Raw genomic sequence first — 21,197 nt, forward strand, 5'->3', positions numbered from 1 at the left:
ACCAGCCCCGTCTCCTGCCCCAAGACGCCTGCCCCAAGGATTCCTCAGATGAGTTTAATGTGTGGGTCCTTCTCTGGCTGGTCTCGCCACTGGGCCTGCGCTCACGGGGAGGGTCCTGCGAGGGGCAAAGGACGTGGTCTTGGCCGTCAGGTGAAGGGGGTTCGGTTCTGCAGTTGCAAACTACCATGATGGCCAATTGCAGCTGGACAGAGAACTCCACTGGAGTGGGAAATTTGGAAGGAGGGGCACTCATCCTGGAGCACCCCATAGCCCCCAAGACTGTCCAAAATTCCAGGGAGTGGGGCCGAAACTCTAGCAGTTTTACCTCCGCAAGGAGAAGGTCACAGGTAAAGCGTCATTGTCTTAGTTGCTAGTCCAAGGTCAAGGCGGCCCCAAATTCTTTGCAGCACAACATGGACAACTATTCTGTGACTGGGAAAATTCCTTTTCTCCCCACAGTCACGGAGAAGATGGAGGCGACGCCTGCGCAAATGCTGAGAAGGATTCCACCGCTCTGTCCCTGCGAACCTGGTTCCACGGCACCGTGCCCCCGCCTTCCCCATCTGGTGCCCTCCAAATGCGCTGGACTGCACGCCTAGGGGCTGGGGATGATGGAGGTCGAAGTGCCAGATTGAGAAAGGCTGCACAGCAAGCTTCGGTGTCTGCCTTTTCCTACTGTGCCTCATGGGACCTGAGTATATGCAGAGGGCCAGCGAGGAGCGATGGTCGAGAGTGCGGTGCTGGGATTCAGCCGCTACGCATTTGGGCCCCACTCGGCCATGGTGCTCACGGGCCGGCTTTGCGCCAGTCACTCACTCTCAGCCCAACCTACCTCACAGGGTTGTTGTTGGGATGAGGAGGAAGAGGAGGGAAATTTTGTAAGCTGCCTTGAGTTCCTTGAAAGGGAAAAGGCAGCATATAGAAACATAGAAACAGAGCACGTCAGAAGGGGCCTCCCAGGCCATCTAGTTTGACCCCGGCTCCAGCCGGCTCCACTCACGACATGCCCATCATGTGCATGTCCAGCCTATCCTTACCCTCACTGATGGGGCTTCAACCACCTCCAGCAGAAGCCCATTCCATGCCCCAGGGGTCCTAACCATCAGGAAGTACTTCCTGGCATCCACCCTAAACCTTGCTTCCCTGAGCTTTGCTCCATTGGAGCGCCTCCTGCCCTCCAATGCAGGAGGGAAAAGGTCGTGTCCCACCTCTGCGTGGCACCCCCTCACACAGCTGTCTGTCGCTAACAGGTCCCCTCTGAGTCCCCTCCTCTCAAGGCTGAAAATACCCGGCTCCCTCGCTCTCTCCTCATATGGCACACCCTGCCACCATAAATACGTAAAATAAACGAATGATAAATATACAGCACAAAACACCTGCATCCCAATATAGGCACCTCCACTTGCTGTACATGGATGTGTGATATACATTTGCGCTCGTGATCAGTGGGGCCTCACCTTAATTTTCAGAACTGCAGAAGGAGCTGCGTATCTAGAACACCTTCCACCAAGAACCTCTGCATTGATTGCCCCCTGTTGCTGCCTGCATCACACGCAGATGCCATTTCCACGCATAGGACTAGGTTTTGTGTGTGTGTGCCTTAACACAGGCTGAGATATCCTGGATATTGAATTCGGCAGAACAATGGTGCACACCAGAACAGAGGCACAAAAGGAGAATACGGCTGCACCTTGTTGAAGGAGGTGAGAGCTGGAGCTGGAAAGAGGCAAAGCCCATTCTCAGCGAGCGACAGGTTCAAGCCCCAAAGGGTCAGGTAGCAGTTATGGGGGAAGCCCTTTGTTGCCAGACACCCTGAGGGCCTCGTAAGGTAAGGTGACCTCTTGAGCAAATTCCTTTGGGGTCCCAGAGCCCCCAGCATGGAATGCAAGCTGCAGATAGGAGTGGCCAGTGGCCAACTGCTGCATTCATTATTTTAGAAATGGTTCTTCAAAAGTGCAGTCTATTCTCACACCCAAGGTGCTGCTCACAATCCCGCCATCTTTAACGAGGGTTCATTTTAGTCTGCCTGGTTCAAGTCTGGTCTGAAGACGAAGAGCATGAGGAAGAGAGAGCATGTTGCCCATCCGTGGTTAGCCTCCACCCTTCGGGACATGCGACTCACCATAGGCGAGTTTAATGCAAACCGGCGCCCCTTTTAGTCTCCCTTAGGGGCTGAGGTGTGAGAGGCCACCTGAGAGAGGGGCCCTGGCTGGGTGCAGAACTGGGCCATCGCTTGGGCATGTCAGGGCATGCGAAGAATCCATCCGGGGGTGCGAATCCACCCACCGGCCTGGCTCAGCCCCCTGACGCCAGTCCGCCTTGTTGCAGCCGTGAATCCGAGTGCCTGGTGAGCACGCCACGGACCCCTGTGCAAACACTGCAGAAGCAGCGCCCCTCGTGCGTCCCGTGGAAGAAGCTTGCCCGACTCTGCAGAACTGCGTTGCAACACCAGGTAGCCCTTTAATCTTTGCCACTCATCCTTTAGCGCTGTCTAACTTGGGAGCAACATTCCCCAACCTGGTGCCCTCTTTTGGACTGCACTTGCGAGCATCGCTCTGCCTGCTCTGGAGAGCCCTGGGCAGGGGAGGCTGGTTAGCATGTCCGACCATGGAGGCAACATGAGGAAGCTGCATGTGCCAACAGGACCATGTGCAGCGCAGTGGAAATTCATGCTGATAAAGCCCGGTAAAATTACGCTCGTCTTCAAGGGCAAAATCATAAATATTAAATATACTTCAAGATGAGCCCAATTAGGATGTTAATTAGAATAGGAACAAATTTTACCCTTATTAAAGATTGACGGCTGGCAAGAGTGTGCTCAGCAAATTAGATTAATTATGCAAAATAATGTGCAATGTGGAGATTTCAAAGAACTAATTATAAGATGAAGGATACAGCTGATGGGCACAAGCCGCGCATTCTTCTCCCCACACAAGACATTCCTGTCCCTTTCTGGGGGGCTCCCGTCTGTGTTAAAGAAAAAGGCTTTGCCCAACAGCTTGATTGTGCTCAACATTTGACTCCCCTGATCGTTAAGCTGCCTCCGTGGCAGGCTTACGGGCAGACTTGGCAAACGTTCTTTACAGAGGAGACTGGAAGCGCCACAGCAGCCGTTCACCCATCCTCTCGGTCCTGTGCCGGCATTCAGCATTTGCAAATCTAAGGAGACCTAATTATGCTTTGCAAAAAAAATTCTACTCTCAGATGCAAGGATCTGTAGTTTTGCATAACATTATTATTTGGCATACTCTGAAACAATGTAGGGTTTACCGTATGCTTCCAAGGCCCCCCTGCCCTTTTATTTAATAAAAACATCCCAGGAATCAAACCACTATTGGTGGCCATTTGGTCCGGCTTAGGGAATAGGGCCTGTTGAGAAAGAGGTTGCACCAGGTGGCAACAGGGCGTGAAAAGGAAATGCAAAACTGAAAGCATGAAATGAAACAAAAATAAGAGCAGGAAAGTAAACTAGAGAAGGGACGCTAATCTCAGTCAGTGAAATGAAGGGTGATTGTCCAATGTTTCCAACGAAGGTGCTGTCATGGGGTCAAAGAAACACTGGCAGGAAAAGGTGAGAGCTGTAATGCACAGGCAGGGGCTGGGATGGGTCTCCTGCCTACAATTCCCATCTCTAGAAAGTTCTGTACAGGCACAAAACCAAAATATGTGTGGCTCAGAGAGGAGCCATGAGGAGCCATTGCAGCCATGGTTCCAGGTGTCCTAGCAGCCTTCCCCAACCAGATGCCTTCCAGATGTTCTGGTCTACAGCTCCCATCAGTGCTGACCATGGGCCTTGTTGGCTCAGCCTCATGGGGCTTCTATTTTACAGCAGTTGAGGGCACCTGGCCAGGAAGCCCCCAGCATTTCAGGGTAGATGGAAGAGGGTGCTTATCCCGCAGTGCACATGAATGCAACTGCAGACGCATGGAACAGCTGAGCATGGCCTGTCCTTTTACTGTACATGCTGAAGCTGGGAAGATTCATCTTAAATGGAGGAAGCGCAGTGCCTCAAGTTGGGCAGTTCAGTTTTTCCGTAATATCTGCAGCCTAAAGGAATCTCTTTGTATTTACTCCAGCAGAGGAACTCTGATCATTGTGATGCCACTGAATTTTGGAATTAGTCAACTCTCTGGGTGAAACACATCCCATTCATAATGCTCATAATGCTTGGATCGATGCATTGTGAATTTGGAAACGAATGCTAGATTTCAAGCATGTGTCATAAAGTGGTCCACAGATTCCTCTCCCCAAATTTTCAGCTGTTCTATCACTGTGGTCAAAAACACCCTTGAATCATTCTCCATAGCTGCCTCTCACTCTGAGGAGAGGGGCTCATCTTTATTCTGGCAACTGGCAATGGCGGGAGAATGTCACATCCCATCATCACGCAAGTGGGGCATGTGAACAGCAGCAATAAAGAGGAGGCCTAGCCTGAGGGCGCTTGCCATGCTGCATTCTGCAATGCCAAACTACAGCTCCCAAGATGCACCTTGATATTGCACATGCCCAAAACCTTGTATTCAAGGAACAAGGGTTTGCAATGGAAAAGTTTTGCCTGCGCTTGCATGGCCCAGTTTGCTCCTTTCCAAGTACATAATGAACTTAGCCTTTGCTAAGTAAGTCTGTAAATATATTTTTCAAGGCACAAGCGTCTGTGGACTGCAGTCCACTTCATCCAATCCATGAAGCATTAGCAGGAAGCAGAGAAACTAATTGTAAACAGCAGAGTCATATGACAATGGAATGCAAAAAGCAGAGATTTTGAGAATTCAGTTAAAACTGTGTGCAAGGGCCACTCTCAAGAGCATTCACAGGTGATAACGTAAGTGTTCCAACAAAGGAGTGGTGAGAAATGCTTCTCGGCAGGCATCCTCTCACAAGACCGTTCCTACAAACTTTTCCCATCCGAGAACCACATTTGGTGCAAGGATGCTTTAATTAAAATAGCGTAACGACCTCCCTGCACCGGTCTCAGGGTCAAGTAGCAGTACAAGGCCTGGACAAGGGTAACCTTTGCCTGTACTCACTGCAGCTCTCACAGAAGTTGTGCTCCATGTGCGTTAATCTGAACTAAAAGAATCTGGGGCAGTGTTGCTGGACCGACACACGGATTGGCTTAGTAAACACCTCTGGCTGGAAACGAAATATTTTCTGAAACATCCTTTCCTAGATCCCTGCACCAGTGTATGAACTTTTGGCCTGGGGCACTGCAGTGCCCCCGCCGTACCTGGACAGGTGTGCTGAGCTTTCAGGAGCCTTCCACAGCCAGCTCTGGGCCAACGTCTTCACCTGAGCAGCTCCTCAATTTCTACAAGCTAATTTGTGACTACTGTAGTCCATGCCTCTAAGCTGCCGCCCCAACAGGAAGCAAACAGATTCCTAGGAGAACGTAGCGTTGCTCAGAACACAACTCTGCTTGCTCTGCAGGGTGAAGGCATTCTTTGCAGCGATGGGTATGCAGAACAGCCTGTGTCGACCTGGCGCCCTCCAGATGTGCTGGACTAGTAGGGATGCAGGGAACACATCTGGAGCACATCACATGTGAGTGGGAAGGCTGGTGTGGGCGAAGCTATTTGTATGGGGCTTTGCTGACGCAGAGGTGCCATATATTGGCTTGAGGAGGAGGGCAGGATCCAGCGCAGGGCTGTGGCATGACAAGCCGTCGGATACTGTCCCAGGTGCACGGGCTCGGTGGGCAGCGTTGCTGCAGCACGCTCGCCTCTCGGACTGCTCTGGAGATTGGCTGCCCCTGAACATGCATTTTAAATTGCCCTGCTAGCCACTGCTATGGCCGTTAATGCTAGCCCAGCGGGCAGGGCCACATGACACAACACCCCACGGTGGCATTTCGTAGGATTGTCATGGTGTTTAAGTGTGGTTTGTCTTGCCATTAGAAAGCACAAGAAATTCTGTTCTGGGGTTTCGCTGTACCACAATGGCTGGCTGTGTCGTCTGAAGCTGGACAGTGCAGCCCATCACGCCAGGAGGCCAAGCACAGGAAAACATCTGGTCAGTCTGTCGTCGACTGCAGCTGCCAGAAGCATCCCTGCTCCAACCACCGCAAACTATCACCCACCCTCGCAGCCCCTGTTCCGCTCAGCTGGTTGCTTGCTCCCACCTGGGAGGGCCTGTGCAGGCAAGAACGAGGGAGGATCTGGGCCACACGAGGACACTCCCTTCTCGGTGGGTCCGCCTGACCCAGGTTCTCCCTTCTTCCTGGCCCAGGTTCTTGCCTGCCCGCGTGCCTTTCGTGGGAGCGGGAGCGAGCCAGGGGGCCCACACCGTCTCTGCACTGCCCTCCTGCTTGGGAGAGAGGTGCTCTGGGAGGCTCCGGGATGAGGAGGCCTTTCTCTCCCGCAGGGGCAAGGAAGAGGCTCCCAATCCCCCTTCTCCTCTCCCGCTGCAAAGAAAGGCACCTGGCACTGGAGAGGCAGAGCTGCCCCACCCGAGAGGGGCCAGGCACGCCACTCCTGCTCCGACCGCTTCTGCGCCCTCGCCGCTGCCTGATGGGGCCTGCGCTCCGCTGGCTCCACAGAGGCTGGACTTGGCTGCAGTCGTGGCTCGAAGATGCTGCCTGGAGGACCGAGAGGGAAGCAGGTGGGGGCGGGAGAAGAGTAGCTGCAACAGGCCTGCTCACTGGCTGGGCAGATTGAGGGTTAAGAAAAATGAACCATGGTCACCATGCAAGGTTAGGAACATAGAAACAGAGCGAGTCAGAAAGGGTCTCCTGGGCCATCTAGTCTGACCCCTGGCTCCTGTGGCGGGCATGTGCACGGTGGGCGTGGGCTGGTGAGGCGGCACCTGCGGGGGTGTGGCGAGGTGGCGGCGCCCGTAGGCTCAGCAAGCATGGTGCGGCGAGGGGAGTCCAAAACCTCTGAGGCGGGCCAGATCCAGCCCGTGGGCCGTAGTTTGAGGACCATGGTCTTAAGGAAGCACTTGCATGCAGCCACTGTGAAAGCGTGCCCAGTGGCACAGAGCTGCAAGGGGAGGGGGATGTAGGTGGGAAAACTGGTTTCTTCCAGTCTTTCATGCGGAGGAAGAAGTGAAAATAGATATAAAGAAACAAGGCCAGAGTCATTTTAAAGTAGTTTTTAATTTATGCAGGAATGTTTCCCAAGTTCTAACTCCCTTGCTATTTAATATATACATGAAACCTCTGGGAGATGTTGTGCACCGTTTGGGGTTTTGGTGCCTCCAGTTAGCTAATGAAGTCCGTTTCTCCTTTCCATCCAGATTCAAGGAATGCCAGTGTTGGTGCAGGACGCTATTGGTGGCTCATGGTGTTGATGCACTCGATGAGGGCAAGCAAATTATTTCTCCATTGAGCCCTGAGCTTTTCAGATAGAGATGCCAAGAACTTCCGTGTGCCAAGCACATGGTATGGTCTACCACCAACAAGAGCTGGTAGACAGGAGTAAAATTGGCTGGGAGGAAGTCAGGCCAGAGCTTCTCCCAAATACGTCAGAAAGGGGCATGGTCACTTCAAAGAACATTCTAAGAACAAGGTGGATGGGACAGAAGAGTCACAGGAAAGCCGCCACAGCCTGAAGACGTGAGAAGGGGCCAGCAACAAGGGGAGAAACTGAGGGCACAGAGCAGCATCTGCTACGCAGAAGCCAAACTCTGACTCGGGAAATCCCAAACTATGGGCCAGGGAATGTCTCCCATCTGCTCCTTTTTGGCCTCCTACCCTTCAAAAGGCACGACCAGATTGTTCATTTATGGAGACAGGGCAGAGTTCACCTGAGGGTCAGTGTCTTGCTCCTTCCTAATGTAGGAGGAAGCATTTCTACTGACGGGCCTGCAAGGGGTGAGAACTCGGTAGTTCTCTTTTGGAGGGAATGTACGAAAAATCTCCATACTGGCCACGCAAAAAGAACTGTTAGGGAAAGCTCTTGGGACTGGAATTACCTGCCAGGCTGTTACTACCTCGGGGTAATCTCATTCTGCATTCCCAGACTTGGCGGCTTTGATGGCATCCAGGGCTGTCTTCCATCCAATGAGAATAAAATCAAGGTCATCCAAGCCCATTCCCAGAGGTGGGGGCTGTGATGTGATGTGTGTGTGATTTGGGCAGTCCCCTTAAATGGTGGCAACAGAACAATATCCTTCCAAAAGATTCAGGTTCTTAATTTCCATTCTTTTCTTTGTGAATATTTCCTAAAGTGGGTCTCTGAAGTATATAAACCCAGGAAGATTGCAAATCTTTCTCCCCTCTCCAGTATCTACTCTTGTTTTCCTGGCAGCTTTGGAACAATGTTGGTCTGGAACCACATGAAGCTTAAGATGAGGCCAGTTGTTTTAGGGAAAGTCTCATCAAATGCAAAACTGATGGAGTCATGCAGAGGTATATTCACCACCTCGATCAGTTCGCCTTCTTCTGGTCGGCCACCTCCTTCACTGACTTTCATCTCATCAGTTACCTCAGCATAGAATAATGTCTGCTTTGATCCTGTCACACCAACTCCAGATCTTTAGGGATGAAAAAGAAAGAAAAAATGAGTATGAAAACTTTATATGAACATCTCTCAAGACAAGGAACGTTCCTCAATTGAGTATAATCAAACCGCTTTTCAGAAGTAAGATGGGTTGCTGACAAAAGTAGAAGCCCCATGTTGAATTCCTGTGCTTCCCTACTGTAATGTGTACTACAACATTCCTGCGTATTCCAGTAATTGAGCTTAATGTTTTCTTGCTTCTCTGGTCTCTCTAAAATGGGCAGGGTGGGAGGAACTAGACCAGTCTTTCCCAGGTTGGTGCCCTCCAGATGTTTTGGACTTCAACCCCCATCAGCACCAGCCAGCATGGGTAATGGTCAGGAATGCTGGGAGCTGAAGGCCAAAACATCCTGAGGACAGCGAGTTGGAGAAGCCAGAGCTAGGCTGCCATTTTTAGCAGCAGTCCCATGCTGCCTTGTGGTTCAGAGAAGGAGCACTAGACTGATCATGGGACCAAAGAATGTTCCCTGGGAAGAAAGGCTACCTTGATTAGGAAAAAAGGCAGTTAAAGGAGGAGATGCTAGAGGTGTCTAAAGTCATGCATGCTATGCACCTAGGGTAGAGTGAAAATGGGTTTTACTCGCATTTGCACAAGGCTGGAACACAGAATCATTCAGCAGCATTAATTTCCAAGACAAAAGGAAAGACCTTTTCACACCATACCAAGATAAAGCCATGATACCGACTTCCATAAGATGGCAGAGCTTTTGGAGGGTGTTCATTCACAGGCTGCAGTACATTGGGAATGACGAATCATTATGGTGCTGAACAACATGCAGTGCTGGGAGCAGAAAACTGGGCTAGCTGGGCCACTGCCCTGATCTAGGGGGGCTTTCCTTGGGTTGATGCTCTTATGCTGTGCAGCCCTGCAGCAAATTCGCCCGTCACTGATCTGTCGTTGCTCTGAGTCAGTATTATGAAAATGATATACAGGCAGGAGGCCTCTCCAAAAGCTGCATTACAGTGAAGTCCTTGCATAATTCAGCACTCATGTTTAAAAGTAGCTTTATAGAAACATAGAACCAGAGTGAGTCAGAAGGGGCCTCCTCGGCCATCTAGTCTGACCCCCGGCTCCAGCCAGCTCTGCTCATGACATGCCCACCATGTGCATGTCCAGCCTATCCTTGAACACCCACACCATTGGTGCTCAACAACCCCCCATGGAAGCCCATTCCACACCCTCGGGGTCTGAACTGTCAGGAAGTGCTTCCTGGCATCTAAATGGAACCTTGGCTCCCTGAGCTTTGCTCTGTTGGAGCATGTCCTGCCTTCTTCTGCTGGGGAGAACAGGTCTCTACCCACCTCTGTGTGACATCCCCTCACATACCTGTATGTTGCCAACAGATCCCCTCTGAGTCTCCTCTTCTCCAAGCTGAAGAGACCCAGTTCCCTCAATCTCACCTCATACGGCATCCCCTGCAATCTGACCACCAACCTTGTGGCCCTACACTGCACTGACTCTAACCTGGCTATATCCTTTCTGTAATGATGGTGCAAAACAGAGCTGCCAGGATGCTGACGGGGCCTGGGCGTTATTCTCATATAACCCCAGTCCTCTACCAGCTGCATTGGCTTCCCATCTAAGTATGGGCTCAATTCAAGGTGCTGGGTATTACCTATAAAGCCCTAAATGGCTTGGGACCAGGATACCTAAAGGAACGCCTTCTTCCCTATTTGCCCTCCTGCCCTCTGAGATCAGCAGCAGAAGCCCTCCTCTGGGAACCCTCTGTGAAAGATATTAGGAGACAGAGTACCCGGAGGAATGTATTCTTTTTCTTTTAAAGTGGTTTAGGTGAACGTTCAATTGGGTACACTGAGAAAGTATTGCACTATGCTCATAAACAAAGCTCCAAATCAGGGTGCATTCCAAATCCATGCACACACACAATGAATGGGCTGATGAGCAATTCAGGTAATTTTGCAATGTAATTTCTTCGGACCTTTGCACCGTCCTGAGGTTATAAGTGGCAGGTGCAGGAAAAACACACAGACAGACAGACAGAACAGAAGCAATTAACACAAAATTGTATTGTATTATACTATCTGCAGACAGGTGTACAGGCAGGTGATCGCCCTAATTATAAAGCAGTTCATTGTACTACAGCCATTTACAACAGTGCAATGAGGTTAAAATGGTAGTTAGCAGTGATGTCAGCACAGAGGGGACTTCCTTAACTTGGTGAGCTCCAGTGTCTTGGACTGCAACAGCCAGCATTCCCAGCCAGCGTGGCTGCGGCTGAGTGCACATCAGGTAAGACCAGACTGGGTGCACGGTATGTTACTGCTGGAAAACATCAATGCAACCCTGCTTGTTCAATGAAAAGCAAAAGAGAGGCCTGGCATAGGACCTAATGCTCTTCTGCAACGTGTTCACAATTTGGGCAGTGGGGTCTGTGTCCTCACATGCTCCTTGGAGGCACAACTCTAGCTGGAGACAAGAAACACTCATCTGGGCACCAGGCGTGTCCCCTGCATCATCATGGCTGAACGAGGGATCTACAGTTGCTCTTCCTTCAGCCTCTGGCCACATCTGGCCACCAGCACGGCCATCAAAACAACATGCCAGATCGAGAACACATGCATTACCCCACAGGCGTAAATGCAGATCTCCCAGCATCCTCTGCTCCGTATTTCCGTCTGGGTGTTGGTGACCACCACTTGGGGATTATTGCTGGATTCGATTGACGCGCTAGCCAGGCGTTCAATAGTCCAAGTGCGGAGGGGCTGTGAGGATGCACACTCTGGTCCTGTTCACTCCAGGCCTGACATGAACTGGAAGGTCTGAAGAGCTTTGCTGAGCTGTGCTAGAGTCTTCTGTGCAGCTGGGAAACCTGACTGCACAGAGTTCCCAACTTCACAGAGGACTTAACTGCTTTCAGCCAGATGCTGGTGCTACCTTCTGTCAAACTTCCCATGCACATGGCCACCTCTCCTCCACACAGGGCCCTCTGAGCACCTGAATTTAGCAAAAGAAGCCATGTAATACCAAGCTTGGAAGTTCTCACGGATCCAGCACTGTTCCTGGAAGGCCTGGGGATGGTGGCAACCACAGGGCCCGTGGTCGGCTGCAGCCTCCCTTGGGGCAGGAAGCCTTGGCCCCAGCGGTTCATGCCTTGATCGCCTTTTGTTGCAACACGCTGCACGTGAGGCCGTCCTTGAAAAGTATTCAGAAGCTAGTTGGACCATAAGGAAGGAGGGTGCCGAAGAACTGAGGCCTTTGAATTGTGGTGCTGGAGGAGACTCCTGCAAGTCCCTTGGACTGCAAGGCGATCAAACCGGTCAGTCCTAGAGGAGATCAACCCTGGCTGCTCTTTAGAAGGCCAGATACTGAAGATGAAGCTCAAATACTTTGGCCACCTAATGAGAAGGAAGGACTCCCTGGAGAAGCCCCTAATGCTGGGAACGATTGAGGGCAAAAGAAGAAGGGGGCAGCAGAGGATGAGGTGGCTGGATGGAGTCACTGAAGCAGTTGGGGTGAGCTTAGGTGGACTCTGGGGGATGGTGGAGGACAGGAAGGCCTGGAGGAATGTTGTCCATGGGGTTGCGATGAGTTGGACGCAACTTCATGACTAACAGCAGCAGGTTACAAACACAGTGCTGGACTTTTGTTGGGAGTGCGCCGCTTGGCAGACTAGAAGATACTGGTCCTGCAACCAACTCGTTTCTGGGAACTCCTGAAGATGTTGGTCCCAACTGCTTTGGATCCAGGATGTCTGAAGGACCCCCTTCTGCCACACAAACCTGTCCATTATTCAGCATTGTCCTTGGAGGCCCTGTTCCATGATCCACTACCTAAAGCAGCCAGGTTTGCGAGTACTTGAGCCAGAGCCTGTTTGGTAGCTGCTTGCTGAACTTCTCCTCGAGGGAGCTGAGATGGGCTTCTTCCTCACACCGGTTCAGATGGGTGGTGAGGAGTGTCCCCTTGGGCTTTTTATACTGTATCATGCTTTTAAAATTGGAAGTGGCTCTCAAATTTTACTATGCGGGGGATCGGGATGCGGTGGATATCTTTTTTTCTTGGTTGCAGAGGAATATTTAACCATCCTTTATTGCATAAGATTCTCAGTTCCTGGTAGGCAATTTATAATATCAAATAAATTCAGGAAAATGTGGGGCACAGCGCTCCAGGAAACTCTCTGACCTTTTATGCATCCCTCATTCCCATCACCGGAAGAGCGCAGGTCCACACACAGAAAGTGGTCTCCTGGCACTGATGTAGCCACAGCACATTTGTGGAATGGTAGATGAGATCCCCAGGGACAACGTCTAATCTGATCCGAGGCATGTCTCCTCAGAAGTAACTCCCACTGCATCCAGGGAGGATTCTTCCCAAGAACGTGCAGCCACTGCTGCCTTCCGTTTGCTCTGAGCAAAGCACCTTTTCGCCTAGCGTGCTGGTCCTCGGGTCTGACTCAAAGGAGCAGTGAGATGCCTCCCCTGTTCCACTCCCTTCCCCCAGCAAAGGCTTGTTAATCCAGCAGGAAATGCCATTTGCCAGGATTGACAACTGTGAATTTGCATTTAATTCCCAGTTTCTTTTTTTCTTCTTTTTTAAAGGCATGTCCACCTCAACAGAGTTGTCAAGAGAAAACGCAAGGAAAGTTTTCTTTTCTTCTAAAGTTGCCGCTTCTCCATAGATTTCGACATGCATCTCCAAGTATGACAACAGATGCTTTTTTCACAAGGCTACAATCTGGGGAGGCAGAAGGCTTAGAGCACATTTTCATTTTAGATTATTTAATTCTTGACATTTCCTTAATTCCAAATACTAGGCACATACAACACACAGTTGGCTTCTCCTCTCCATTCTGCTTGAAATTTCCACTTAAAAACAAATATTAAATCCCTTGTAAAAGAGCCTTCTTATGACAACAGCAACAGTGGGATAACAAAATGTATCCCCAAATGCATCTATTTTTTGTTTGTTTATTTCCGCTTTTTTCAAAGCCCTGAGATAACACCCCAAGGTCTAGAAAAGTGTTCTGAAAATTAATTCTAATATTTTTCTATTACAATATTAATATTCTAATGATTCTTAGACGGGCTGAGGGCATGCTGTACAAAACCGGATAATAAAAAAGTAACTCTCCCTAAGGGAAGGTATCCGACAGGTGTGCTACAAATAACCCAGAAAATACAGTACATGAAACCCTCATTTCTGAAAAAGAAACAAGCCAGTCCCAAGCCAGGTGCTCCCCTGACCTCCCTGAATCTGGCAACAAGCATTTCCACTTGTTTCAGGTTACTGTATTTTTCCGACTAGAAGACACCCCCATGTATAGGACGCCCCCCACTTTTACCGATCTCCAAGCGAGTGAGCAAGCTGCTGCTGCGCGTGTGCGCCCGCCACCTCCCTGCACACGCGGGCCCACACCAGTTTCCCCCTCTGGACGTGCACATGGTGGGCATGTCGTGAGCGGAGCCGGCTGGTGCCGGAGGCCAGACTAGATGGCCCGGGAGGCCCCTTCTGACTCGCGCTGTTTCTATGTTCCTCGCCTCCCCCCCGAGCGCGCCTGCAGTTTCCCTCTTGCCCCCCCATGTATAAGACGCCCCTCCATTTTTAGGTAAATATTTTAAAGAAAAAGTATTGTCTTATACATGGAAAAAGACGGTACTTTTAGAAGCTCAAAAGCTCCCCTGCATACGAGGTCCATCTCGCAAAACAGGTAAACACAATGTGACACCACTGCAGAGAATGTGGCACTGGGGCTGCAGGAATGTGTCTTTGGCATTGTCAAGGGTTCTTAATTTTAAAAAATAGCAGAAAAAAGGGCTGCAGGTAGTCAATGAACAAGTGAAGCCCTGCGGGATCAAAGCAAGGGCCGGCCTAGTCCCGCCGTCTGTTCATGCAGTGGCCGCCGGAAACTCACGGACAGGACAGGGATGCAACAGCACCCTCCTACCCATGTTCCCCAGCAACTGGTGCACAAAGGTGTAGTGAGTTTTCCCCACAAAGCAGTTCCTGCTTAAGTGGGACGTCATGCCATCCCATCTTCCCTGCCCTCTGCTAGCTAAGAAAGAGTGACATCACGGCACTGCTGTTGCATTAACCACCACTGTTGCGTCACAGCACAGCTACCGGGTAGTGACATCACAGTGCAGTTAAGTGCAGGGAGCAGTGGGGGGGGGGGGGGGGGGGGGGAGGGGAAACGCGACACAGAGCTGCCATTTTTGGTGGCCGCTTCATGCCAAACGGAACAACTTAGCTTTGCCCGGAGGGGCTTTGCACAGAGTCAAAACAGAAAAAGAAAAGCGTTTCAGCGATGAATGGTAAAGGGGGCATTGTTTGCCTTCTCTTTGTGGGATGAGGCATTGTAGCTCCTGTCTTAAAAAAGGAAGAAAGACGTCAGCCTGGAAATGGAGGCTTGCCAGTTACTTAACAGCAACAGGTGAAGGTAGGTGAAGACCCTCCTTTTCAGGCTCCCGTTGAAGCCAGGATCAAGCCTTCAGAGCTCTCCGTATCCTCCTCTTTGGTTTGCTTTATGTTCTATGGGGGATGTCGAGTGACCAGAGAAGGCCTGGGCAGAGCCGAAGTTCAGATTCAGTTCTGCAGCATGTCCAATAAGGAAGACAATCCCCCAAGAAAATTGCTCGGCAGGGGAAGACCTGATGACCTATTTATACCCTGCCTTTCTAACAGAAAATGGCACTTGCAGTACACCTGAAACGGACTAAAACAATCAAGCACAGGAGGACGGCAGAGAGGGAACTGCTCTGGCTTCCCCGGGAGGCATTGCAAAGCCTGGGACTAGACACCGAAAAGTCCTTCTTTCAGCGTTGCCACCTCTGGCCGGGACCGTCCCAGAAGGTCCTCTCCAGAAGACCTCAAAGACCAGGGAGAAGGTGGTCTGCCAGCCCGTTCCCAAGTCTTTTAGGGCTTGATGGGTCATTACCAGTCGTTCAAGTTATCCCTGGAAAAGGCAGGTTGCTTACCTGTAACTGTCATTCTTCGAGGGGCCACCTGTGCATTCACACCTTAGGGGTGCTGGGCTGCGCAGTGCCTGTAGCCAGGAAAGATCCAAAGCTCGCAGCACCCATAATGTGTGATGCACGGAGGCCACGGCGAAGAACAGACTGGCAGCCAGGAGCAGCTGCAACAAGGGGGTCACATGCTCCCTGCAACCAGCCGCAGGCAACCATCTGGCTGCAGCACCCCAGCCTGGCTGAAGGTTCTGAGAGTGGTGAAGCGGTGGGCTGGCACACAGGCGACTGGGGTCCCAGCCCCGCTCAGCCAAGCAGCTCACTGGGCGGCTTTGGGCCAGTCACAGACTCTCAGCCCAGCCTACCTCACAGGGTGGTTGTGGTGAGGAGAAGAACGAAAGGAGAAGAGACATGCTTCCCAGAGAGGTATGCCTGGTGCCATCTATGTTATCCTTTCAGCGCCAGGTGAAAATCTTTTTATTCTGCAGTCATTTTAATCACTGAGTCATGCAGGATTGTTTTAATTCTTAGATTTTATTATCTGTTGCTGCACCAAGAGGCTAAGTTATTGCTCAAACATTGACATTTACCATACTTGGCTCTTCTGTTGCGCAAGTCTGGCCACTACCTATTATATGGATTACGCTTATTTGTTTCACCTGTTTACTATGTCTTGAGGTCTGTCGTATTAGACAGTCTCAAGACAAATGGCATTCCCTTCTTCCTGCCCTCACCTCGCAAGCTCTTCTTGTACCTGTCCCTCCCCACAGTTGATGGATGCCTTTTTGTGGTCCAGAGTCCATTAACCACAGGTCACTGGTTACGCGTCGCAGTGGCCCACCGGGGGTTCAGTAATCATCTCCCATTTCTTGCCTGCCCTGGACTTCAGTTGAAAGGGATGTCCAAATATCTGGCAGGCTACCAGATCTGTTTGGGTGATGTTCTGCTTGGTGAGCTTCATGAAGGGTTGGCCTGCAAAGTGGTCCTTGAAAGATCAACACACTCAGATTTACTTACCTGTATGAAGTAATTCTCCTCAGCCTGTCCACAGGCACCTCATAGCCACACTCTTCTGCTATCTCTGTGCAAGCAATTTCTTCCAAAGACAGCTCTGGCTTGTCTACAATACCGGCACAGAGTTCGTACGTTACTCCTACAGAGGCCGGCAAGCCATCCGGTAGAGGACACCAGCCTTCCCGCGTTTTGCCTTCGAAGTCCTGAGGATGGTTCCGCTCCATTTCGCACATGTAGACGGCTGATAAAGAACAAAGAGGAAACTCAGTCACTTGCCACCTCTTGAGGAGAGGTGTTAAAACTCTTCCAGACCCAGGGTTGAATCCAGCTTTGGAGAAGCCCTGCAGAATACTGCTCAGTAATGGGCAAGGCTGAAGGCAAAAGAAGGCAGGCTTAGAACACCAAAAATATTGAAGCTTAAAGCTCTTGTGGCCAGCAATTCAGCTGTACCAGCAGCATTTCAGACTTTTAGGACAGGGCAAAAACATGCTGGGGAAGAATCCAGTGATTGCCCATCAAGAAAAAGGGGCCGGGGAAGGATGCGTGAGTGTCTGAAGAACCTCCGAGGGTGTGATTTGGCCCAAGAGCGCCAAGTCCTGCAGCCCTATTTCAAGGCATGGGTTTCACACGAGGACATGAAAACTACCACAGCAGCAAGAAGCTCTGCTGAGCACGGAGCCGACGTGCTCAGTCACAGGCCCTTTGTGCTTTGCATTTAAAAAAAAAAAGCATGGTGCACAGAGCACACTTTCCAACATGGGTGCGAATGACGAAGTCACTCCTGACACAGGGCTCAGGTGTCCATGAGAACGTTCACCAGATCCTGGACCACCTTCCCCCACCGCCTGCACACTGCTGCTGGTTCTTTGCCAGGTGAACTGGCACAAACATAGATCCTGCGGGGTCTCAACTTCATGGCTGGAGGTATTTCTAGATGGAGGAGCTCTTCATCCAGCCACCAAAAGGCACTGAGTGGGTTTAGATGACATGATAACCCAACTCAACCACTGAGGATGGGTTGAGTGGCTGTTGCTGGACCACAGGTTATCACACTGCCTGAAAGCAGCTACACTAGCAAGCAATGGCTTCCTAATTGTGAAGAGAACCCACGATTTGTTCCTGGGTTATTAACTGTGGGTTGTTTACCATAGTTGTTATTTCAGCAGGGTTCAGAAAACACAGTATCCCCATTTCAAAAATAACCCATGGTTCACCAAGAATGCACATTGAAGGCACATTTAACTCTTGAGCATGCATTAGCATGCTTTCCTAACTCAGTCATTGTGTTGGTGTTCTTTGGTTCTTTTTAAAATCAGATTTTCTGTATTAAAGAAGATGAAGGAAGAAATGGTGGGAAAAGACAGAAGGGTTATGAGTCGGAGAGGGTGATGTCAGATTCCCCCTGCCCCCATCGATGTCAGTGACTGAGACAAGGAGAGGGTCTCATCCAGAAGCACACCCAAAACTGCTGCTCTTAAAATAAACCACAAGGAAGCAGACCTGTCAATTAGATTGTTAACTCTGGATAATGGCTGAGGGTTGACGTTTCTTCAAGCAAATGGAAATATAGAAAGCAGAAAATTGGGATTCGGTGAAGATAACCAAATAATCTAGGCATGATCCTGTGAAAATTTAGACAGAAAAACGGTCTACAACTCTCAGCATGCCCCAGCTAGCATGCCGGGCGTTGTGGGCCTTTTTTCTATCTAAATTTGTAGGGCTGCAGACCATTTATCCATCCCTTTCATTGAAATCTATTGAGCAGAGCCACTTTCAGAATGCCCAAACATCTATTCAGGTAGCAAAAAGTTTTAAGGAGTCTACACAAATAACCTGACCTCTTTAACATGGCTTGCATATTACATGTCTCACAACTGAGTACACAACTAGCAAACCATAATAGCTGCACTTAGAAGGCACTGGAGCCCTTGATGTGTGGAAGAGAGGGGCTCATTTGCTGCTGTTTAGCACAACTGAAGGCATCTCAAAGGGTTTCTAGCATTTCATTCCTGCATATTTTTCCCCAGCATTCTTCCTATTTGGGGAGCAACTTCTGTTTCAAGGCAACTTCCATTTGTCCGCCAACATGAAGATTTCACAGGGTCCATGGACACTTGGTGGGACACTGGAGGGTACATAATGTACCATGTGCACAACGATGAGTGTTTCAGCCTGTCAACTCAGCTGCTGCTTCGGCAGAGTTATGAAAAGTATGCATGCATGTTCGAAAAGGCCCCTTTTGAACATAGACTGCCCACTTGCCCAGATTGCAGAGTGGAATTTGCAAAAGACCTTTTGTGTTAATCTATAAACAGCTGCTGTGATAATAGTCTGCTAAAGAAAATGCTAAGAGCCATGTAATGACATCAAAGGAAACACAAAGGGTCCCTCAATGTGTGGATAGTACGGATCCAGTCTAGGTTCATAGAATCACAGAATAGGAGAGTTGGAAGGGCCATGAAGGCCATCTAGTCCAACCCCCTGCTGCTGCAGGACACCAAGTCACACCCTCCCACTCAGGTGGCTGTCCAGGTTCTTTCTGAACGTCTCCAGTGTGGGAGAGCCACCACCTCCCTGGGCAGCTGATTCCACTGTCATATCGCTCTGACAGTGAGGAAGCGTTTCCCAATATCCAGCCTGAATCTGGGTCATCGAACAGGTCACCAAAAGAGGGACCACTACTACCAGCAGCCATCCTGACTGGGACCTTTATTAATGCAGCCCCACCACAAGCCTTTAACAACAGCTCGACATGCATAAACTAAGCCGGGAATTTTCCACCTGGCGGGTAAGCAGTAGGCAAAACTGAGAGCCAGTGTGGAGAAGTGGTTAAGAGCATGGGACTGGGACTCAGGTGTCCTGGGTTCTAGTCCCCACTTGGCCATGGAGCCAACTGGGCAACTTTGGGCCAGTCAGAAACTCTTACCCCAACCCACCCTACAGGGGATACGGTTGAGAACAGGAGGAGAATGACATAAGCCAATCTGAGCTCATAAGATAAAAGTGGGATAAAATAGAGATAGATAGATAGATAGATAGATAGATAGATAGATAGATAGATAGATAGATAGATCGATAGATAGATAGATAGATAGATAGGAAAACCATGACCTGCTAAGCTTTTGAGTGGCTCCACTCCTCAGACTGCACTGGAGTGGGCCCAATGAAAAAGGAGGCATTGCCATTTTGTGGTGTCCCTTTGGAAATATTGGTATGAAATCAAGGAGGTATAACACTTCAAAGCAAGCCAAGCAAGCAAGCAAGCAAGCAAGCAAGCAAGCAAGCAAGCAAGCAAGCAAGCTAGTTAGCTACTTATTTTTCAACAATGAATCCTGCCAGACTAATCTGATCTCAGTTTTTGATCAGGTAACCTGTAACCTGATCAGGTAACATGTACAATACTAGTTTCCCTCTACACAGCACTCTTTAAGGCCTCATCTGGAGTGCTACATCCAGTTCTGGACACCACAGTGTATGAAAGATGCGGACAAAATGGAAAAGGTTCAGAGGGGCAACGAAGATGACTGGAAACAAAGCCCTTGTGAAGAGAGCTGGAAAAATTGGACATGTTTAACCTTGAGAGGAGAAGGCTGAGGGGAGACATGGCGATGCCCTTCAAGGTTCCAACTGAACAGCTAGAAAAACTCCCTGACTCTTAGAGCAGCATGGCAATGAAACCAATGTCCAAGGGAGGTCATGGGGAGGCATTCAAAATGCAGCTGGACAGCCATCTTTAATATGGGCTCCTGTACTAAGCAGGGGCTCAGACCTGATGGCCTCTTCCAAGATTCTAGGATTCCATTTTGTAGGCCCTAACTTTGCAGCAAAATGGGTAAAGTAATTGACTCGCAGAGGAGAAACTTTCATGGTATGTCTTCCTAAAATGAGCAGACAAATCCTCATGTGGCCTCTTCTCTTCTCTTCTCTTCTCCTCTCCTCTCCTCTCCTCTCCTCTTCTCGTGTCCTATTGTCTTCTCCTGTTCTTCAGCAAGGATAAAGCCATTCTTTAGATTCTTTTGTCAACAGAAAGGTGAGTGGGTACTGGAAAGAGAGTGTCTTTTCTGCAGTACCATCTTCATGGTCACACCAGCCCCGGATATGCTTTTAATTAAAAACTATGTTTTCTGTATATTTTTACAGCTGCTAGTTTTACACTAAAGTCTTGTTTTTGTTCATTTTATTACTGCATTGTTTCTCTTAAGGGAGTTTCTGTTGTTTCTCTTAAGGGAGTTTCTGTTAAGTAAGTAATGGTCAGAAATGCAGTGCATAAGCCTAGTAGATTCTCCAAATACATGGAAAAGGGCGGGGGGGAGGGTCATGTTATTTGGGTTGAACACTCAAGAGGTACCCAACTAACTCTTGTTGCTGTCTGATGGCCCTTGGAAGGCTGCTGAAGACTTGGACTGGTGTTGGGGATAAAGAAGGGTAAACAAGCTAAGACTTAATCTAGACTTAATCTTAAATCGAGACTTAATCTAAGCACGATGAAGATACCAGGGGTATAGAAATCTCCTTATCTGGATGAAGGAAAACATCCAGTCTTAGAACTGCCTTTCCTCTGAAGGGCCACATGCCCATTTGTGGTCGCTCCTGGCCTTCACACCACCTGTGGAAGCTCAGACGGCAGCCGCGGCCAGGAGTATCTTTCACTGGCTTAGGCAGCAGCAAGTCTGTCTGGAGGGGGCTGATATTGGTTATGCTCTGATGACTTCTAGACTGAATGACTGTAATGACCTTTATGGGTGACCCTGTTCAAAGCCACAG

General features: G+C 49.8%; 1 protein-coding gene across 1 annotated transcript in view; it reads right to left on the reverse strand.

Annotated features, from left to right (window-relative positions):
* Positions 1-7,074: 7,074 nt before the first annotated feature.
* Positions 7,075-21,197, reverse strand: part of NUDT14 (nudix hydrolase 14) — a 61,442-nt gene continuing 47,319 nt past the window's right edge. The window contains exons 4-5 of the mRNA XM_044437246.1: positions 16,437-16,674; positions 7,075-8,472 (exon numbers count right to left, since the gene is read on the reverse strand). Coding sequence (XP_044293181.1) covers positions 8,226-8,472; positions 16,437-16,674 — 485 coding nt within the window. The 3' untranslated portion in view covers positions 7,075-8,225. The remainder of the gene's footprint in view (positions 8,473-16,436; positions 16,675-21,197) is intronic.

The sequence above is a fragment of the Varanus komodoensis genome, unplaced genomic scaffold (assembly GCF_004798865.1).
Source record: "Varanus komodoensis strain SLA01 unplaced genomic scaffold, ASM479886v1 scaffold3, whole genome shotgun sequence".
Lineage (NCBI taxonomy): Eukaryota > Metazoa > Chordata > Lepidosauria > Squamata > Varanidae > Varanus > Varanus komodoensis.